This window comes from Arachis hypogaea, chromosome 19 (genome assembly GCF_003086295.3).
Source record: "Arachis hypogaea cultivar Tifrunner chromosome 19, arahy.Tifrunner.gnm2.J5K5, whole genome shotgun sequence".
NCBI lineage: Eukaryota > Viridiplantae > Streptophyta > Magnoliopsida > Fabales > Fabaceae > Arachis > Arachis hypogaea.
Genome location: NC_092054.1, coordinates 20,861,574 through 20,867,993, shown reverse-complemented (window position 1 = coordinate 20,867,993; position 6,420 = coordinate 20,861,574). Strand labels below are relative to the sequence as shown.

Sequence of the window (6,420 nt, the reverse complement as noted above, 5' to 3'; positions counted from 1 at the left end):
GATTTGCCCTTACTAATATTAAGAAAATTATTTTTTTTTTACAACTAAAAGGATAAGAATAGAATTTTAGTTTGTTTTTCAATAAAATTTTCTATTTTTTTACTGCTTTTAATATAACATAAATATAAAATTAATAAACATATTAATGTCTATTACAGCATTAATCTACTAGTTAAGTAAAAATGTCAACACAGAATACTGGCATCTTTTGTTTGTGCTTCTAGAATAAAAGTCTTTTTTTTTTCCTTAAAAAAAATAAGTACTTATTTTATTTTCTGACTTGTTTTTTATATGTTTTTATTCTTTTCTCTTTTTTAAAAAAAAAATTGGAAGCGGAAATATGTTTTTTTTTTTTTGGTATTTTTTAAGAAATAGATAAGTGCATACTTCTGCTTCTTGAAGATAGAAAAATTTTATAAAAAGATTAATATTAAAAATTTATGTCGATATATTTTTTTTTTAAAAAAAAATATGTCCGTTTGAAAATATAAAATCCTAACTACTATTATCAAAATTTGTTAATTAAAATATTATTAAAAAGATTAAATATATAGCTAATATTTTCTATTAAAACTTATGTAATTATTTTATTTTATGCCAATAAATAAATATTTATAATAAAATAATTATTATTAAAAATATAACTATTCATTTTGCTTTCTCCTATCAAGTTAAACTTTTAGACATAGTAGTTTCATGACAATTATACCCCTTATTCTTTTAAAATACCATATTATGTAAAATAATTTTTTTATAATTGTATTTTTATACAAATTTTTTTTTATATATTTGTGACATGTAATATAAAATACTTCTATAAATATATTAAATACAAAACATTTTTTTCTGTTTTTTACTTCAACTTTTATTTTTACTTCAAGAAAATAATTCTTGCAGCCACAACGACTTTTGTTTAATTTGCATGTGTGAGTGTGAAAATGGAGCAGGTTAGAAGCCTGCAGAAGAGGAGAAAGAAGAGAGTGGCACAGCGTCATCACCATGAAATAAGGTTGAAGAAAGGCATGCTAAGCAATTTGGCATTTTTCGAACCACTTGTTTCCACGATATCTCCAATCATTTTGACGAAGAAATTAAACATAAAGACCATCTCACTCTTTTTCATTATTAAAATTAACATGTCTTATTTAGATCGATCACATGGAGTTAGAGTCAATTATATTTACCGCATGAATGAAAAATAAATAAATAAATAATTAAAATGAGAAAGATCAAAGACAAACTAAAATCCCACTTTGGCCACTTATCCACACATAAGGTGACTCATTTGACAAGTATATTATTTATATAGAAAAAACTTTTATATAATTTAATTTCTATTAAACAATATAATAGCGGGAACAATTTTTAGGTCTGATTTAGTAAATTTTTATTTTTCATTCAAAACTAATTTATTAAAATTATTTTTTAAAGATAATTTTCTAAAGTTATAATAGTTATATTTGATAAATAAAAATAAAAGTGACTGTTGTATTATTTGAAAATTGCTTTTCATATTTTAAATGATTTTAATAAATATAAATAAAAAAGTATATATATATATATATATATATATATAAAAGGTTATGTTAGAATTTTAATTTTAAAAATACTCTTAATTTTTTTAAAATTAAAAACGCAAGTATACATTTATATTCTTATTTATCATTTATAAAATAAGGTGCTTATAATCATCTCTTCAAAACATTTTACAAGACCGAATTTAGTTATGTTTACGTAACAAGTTAAGAGTAATATAATATCCATCTAAGGCAATATCAAATAATATGGCTCAAATTCCTAATAATAGGGGGTTAAATACCGATAATTTAAAAATAAAATAAAATAAAATAAAAAACACAAAATCGGCAAATCCTGTTTATATTAGTTCTAGTTAAAGTTAAAAAATTCAACGGTAACCAACCACAGAAGTGGACATGTAGATTGAATTTATTTATTTATTCATTTACATTTTAAAAAAATGAGGGCAGCAGCTGCAGCAGGACTTGGCTGCTACCAAGTTTACTTTTATCATCCGTTAGGCCTACAACGAAGAAAAACACAATACGGCCAATGACATAAGATTTTAGATTTGGTTTATATGACATAAGATTTTTCATGACAAAACAAAAATACATAAGATTTTTTAGTTTAATTTTTATTATTATTTTAAGAATTTAAAATATTTTATACAATTATTTAATTATATTTATTTTTTTAATGATCATTCATACTATCAATAAAAGCGTTATTTAATTGAACATGCATATAAAATTATTTTATAATTACCTTATATAAAAATTAAATAAGCTATATTACGTATACACCAAAATCAGCCATTAATATAAAATATATGTTGAAATACAAATACACGTTGAAAATAAATTAAATTACATCTGTATTTATATATAAATACATTAGTGACTGATTTTAGTGGCTAATTTTAGTGTACGAATAGCATTTTTAAAATTAAATTCTTGTTTCAAAGTCTCTTAAAAAAATGTTCCAAAATACTGTTAGCTTTGGTCTCTCCAACCTATAAAAGCTAAGCTTTGTCATCACATTTTTGCAGCTAGTGATAAAGCTACATCAAACTGGTTTGGAATAATAGGGAACTCAAAGAAAAAAGAAAGAGAAGAAAGAAAATGCCTTCCCAAAAAAGGGTTATGTGGAAATCCTTCATAGTTGGTTGCTTCAAAGACAATCCCTTTTCCAATTCCTCCTTGGACGAAACACACACATCATCAGTTTCAAAAAAGACACTTTCTAGGAGAATCTCGCTCTCTGATCTGAGCAATTCTTCATCACAGTCTATAATGAGTGATTTGTCAAATTCCCTCACAGGAATTGGATCAAACATTCATATTTTCACTTACCAGGAGCTGAAAGAGATCACACATGGGTTCAGCAAGAACAATTTCCTCGGCGAAGGTGGATTCGGAAAGGTTTATAAAGGCTTCATTGATGAGAAATTTAAGCCCAGGCTTGTGCCTCAGGTTGTTGCTGTTAAGGCCCTCAATTTGGATGGCAAACAAGGACACAGAGAGTGGTTGGTATGAATCAATTCTCTTCCTAACATTTTCACAGTATTAATTATTAAAAATGGTTATTTCTATGAAGCTATCTTTAGGTGAATATGATATTGTAAATCATTAAATAGTTCAATCAAATATATTAAACTATCTAATGTTTTTCAATACTATCTTCGCATGAATAGGTTAACATTGAAGTAGCCATCTTAATTTTTATTATTTTTGTATTAGAAGTTTCTCAAATATAATGATGATATTATTATTAATGTGTTATCTTATCTATTCTTTTTCGTTTCTTCTTTTTTTTTTTTTTTACTGTGCATAGGCTGAAGTAATCTTCTTGGGGCAGTTGAAGCATCGCAATCTGGTGAACTTAATTGGATACTGCTGTGAAGATGAACACAGGCTTCTTGTCTATGAATACATGGAGAGGGGCAATCTGGAAGAGAAGCTTTTCAAAGGCATGTACATGCATGCCTTTCTCTGCATAATTACCAAAAGAAAATTGTATGCCATAATTTTGAATTTTGGTTTTGATAAAAATATCTTTTGAATAAAAGAAAGGTCATATTTAAGTTTGTTTGTCAAATTTTTGTGATTTTTGAGAGGATCAATTTGGAAGAAATTTGTCAAATTTCATTATTTTTGGAAGATCTCGAAAGGCTTTTTTTTTTTAGTTTATTAATTATTTTATTGGAACTATAATTTTTTGAGTGTGAAAAATGATGGTTAAAATAAAAAACAAAAGCCAGTTTTGAAAAAAAAAAATTCTTTGTTCATCTTTTTTAATTTTTTATTCAATTATTTCTTTTATAAATGGTTGTCTTCCTTTGGAAAAAAAAATGCAGGTTATTTAGCAACATTACCTTGGCTAACAAGAATCAAAATAGCAATTGGGGCTGCAAAGGGACTTTGTTTCCTTCATGAAGAAGAAAAGCCAGTCATATACAGAGATGTTAAAGCCTCAAACATTCTGTTGGACGCTGTAAGTTCCATCATTCCATCAAGCAATAACTTATTACTTAATCTTCATGTATGCATTTAGTTAATTATTACAATGAACACACAATAATTAAGTTCTTGTTTTTCAGGACTATAATGCGAAGCTGTCGGATTTCGGTTTAGCAATAGATGGACCAGGGGAAGATCAAACACATGTTACAACTCGTGTTATGGGTACCCGCGGTTATGCTGCTCCTGAGTATATCATGACAGGTATTTATGTGTCATATTTATTTGTTTAATATTAAATATATAATTTATATTTTAATATCAATAAAATATTAAGATATTATTATAATTTATTAAAAAATATTTTATATTTTATATATATGACTTATTTTTGTGTCTATAACAAATATTAAAAAAAAAATTAGTCAATAAATTATAACTTAAATGGCATAATTTTTCTATACTCCCTTAAGAAGTTTGTGTTTTCTAGAATAATACGCAATTAATAGTGTATGAAAATTGAATTCATTTTTTGAATTCGTAAATACTTTTAATCATTTGATTAGCTTGTGATTCTCTGTACATTACATAATCAAGTATTCCTGTAACTATAATTACTCTTAATTAGGTCATTTGACAACTATGAGCGACGTGTATAGCTATGGAGTTGTTCTGTTAGAGCTACTAACGGGAAGAAAATCAGTGGACAAGAAACGGCCAAGCAGAGAGCAAGATTTAGTAGAGTGGGCAAGGCCAATGCTAAAGGATTCTCTTAAACTTGAGAGAATAATGGACCCAAGACTTGAGGGTCAGTACTCCACACAAGGTGCAAGAAAGTTAGCATCTTTGGCTTACCAATGCCTAAGCCACCACGCAAAGAATAGGCCTTCAATGCGAACCGTGGTTAAGACCTTGGAGCCTCTCTTGGAACTTAACGATATCCCAATTGGTCATTTTGTTTATGTGGCCCCCACTGAAGTGGTTGTTGTAACCGATTGTTCTTGTTATGACAACAGCAATATTAAAGAAGAAGGTAAAGTTGAAGAGGAAATAAAGGGAGAGAAAAAGGAGAAGGAGAAGGGTCGCAATAATTTAAAGAAGGAGCGAAAAAGTCGTAGCCGTAGGTGTAGAGTTAAGCCAATCAGGTCTCGTGCTGTTTACTCTGACACTGCTCTGTATAAGACTCTTGCTACCAGTCCATACTTTCCCAAACAAGGACCAGAGACACATAATTGTGATGGAAATCGCCCCATATTGCCAATTTAGTCACCTCCTCACATCAAATTATTTTAAGGTGAAAATTTAGGTGCAATTAACTTCACGTAAAATTGATAATTAGAAGTTATTAGATAAAAATTTAGTTAAATTATTTAATAACTATCAATTATCAATTTTACGTAAAGTTGACTCCACCTGAATTTTTACTAATAATTATTATTTTTATATAAAGATAACTTTACGTGAATAGTCCGTTAATAATCTATAAACATTAATTAATTATGCATGTTGCATGTAATCTTAGCTAAAAGGTAGTGGAGTGAAAAACAAAAAAGAAAGAATGAAAAACAGAGTATAGGGGAACACAAAGGAAGTTATAGTGTACATTATGTAGCTTCATAGATTTATTTAGCTTTTCTTTTTTATCTTGGGGCTTGATTTTGATTGTTTGATCTTCTGAAATTCCAACATGATTTTTTTGGACTTAATGTTACTTGTACTGTTGTACACCAAATTTGGTGTGATAGTAAGTGGTGTGGGACAGCGTAGTTTCTTAATAACCATGTATATTTTGCTTTTTTTTTTTTTTGGATATTATAAACGAGTGAATGATGATAATTAAATATATCATCTTAAACGAAGATATTTCCACATTTACATATTGTGTGTTGTATAATGTTAAGGAATATGGTATAAGTTGTGAAGCATTTCTTTAAGTTTTTTCGAAATATTTAATGAGAAATATTAAGTCTATCATAATTTATTATTTTTTTTATTATTTAGTTATTAAATTAATTTTTTTAGTTTAATAACTTAATAATATATTTTATTCTATATTTTTAAATATTAATAACTAACTAATGATAAAAAATAATAAATTTTAATGACTTTTTAATATTTTTTATATTTAGTTAATTTTATTGTGACAAATGTGCGCTACTGCGCTTTCCCATTATTAAGACTTATGTGGGAATTGAAGCTAATTAAGCAAATAGATTTTTCTCTTCTCTTCTTTTTTTTTTTTTTTTCTTTTTGAATGTATTGTATTTTTTTTTTTTTGGATTTTTCCACTTTGTTGTTGACAAATGTTGCCTTTCTCATGGAGTCTTGCGTAGGAAGCAATAAACTATTTTAGTATTTTTCCTATGTTCTTACCTTACAAAGTCACAAACGCTCAAGAATATTATTTTTAATTTGTTAATGAGGTTGATATTGGCCAAAT

The 6,420-nt window shown here is 26.9% G+C and overlaps 1 protein-coding gene across 1 annotated transcript; it reads left to right on the top strand.

Moving 5' to 3' along the window:
- Nucleotides 1-2,521: 2,521 nt before the first annotated feature.
- LOC112779570 (putative receptor-like protein kinase At1g72540) lies at nucleotides 2,522-5,957 on the top strand. Its single transcript, XM_025823885.3, has 5 exons — nucleotides 2,522-3,050; nucleotides 3,355-3,490; nucleotides 3,878-4,014; nucleotides 4,121-4,244; nucleotides 4,609-5,957. Exons 1-5 carry the CDS (start codon nucleotides 2,643-2,645, stop codon nucleotides 5,244-5,246), a joined length of 1,443 nt encoding a protein of 480 aa, XP_025679670.1. The 5' UTR covers nucleotides 2,522-2,642; the 3' UTR covers nucleotides 5,247-5,957.
- Nucleotides 5,958-6,420: the final 463 nt, after the last annotated feature.

Excerpts from the sequence above, each read along its gene's own strand:
- LOC112779570 (XM_025823885.3), top strand. The coding sequence starts at position 2,643 with ATGCCTTCCCAAAAAAGGGTTATGTGGAAATCCTTCATAGTTGGTTGC. Across the intron at positions 3,491-3,877 it reads GGAAGAGAAGCTTTTCAAAG|GTTATTTAGCAACATTACCT; the intron begins GCATGTACATGC and ends AAAAAAATGCAG. Across the intron at positions 4,015-4,120 it reads CAAACATTCTGTTGGACGCT|GACTATAATGCGAAGCTGTC; the intron begins GTAAGTTCCATC and ends CTTGTTTTTCAG.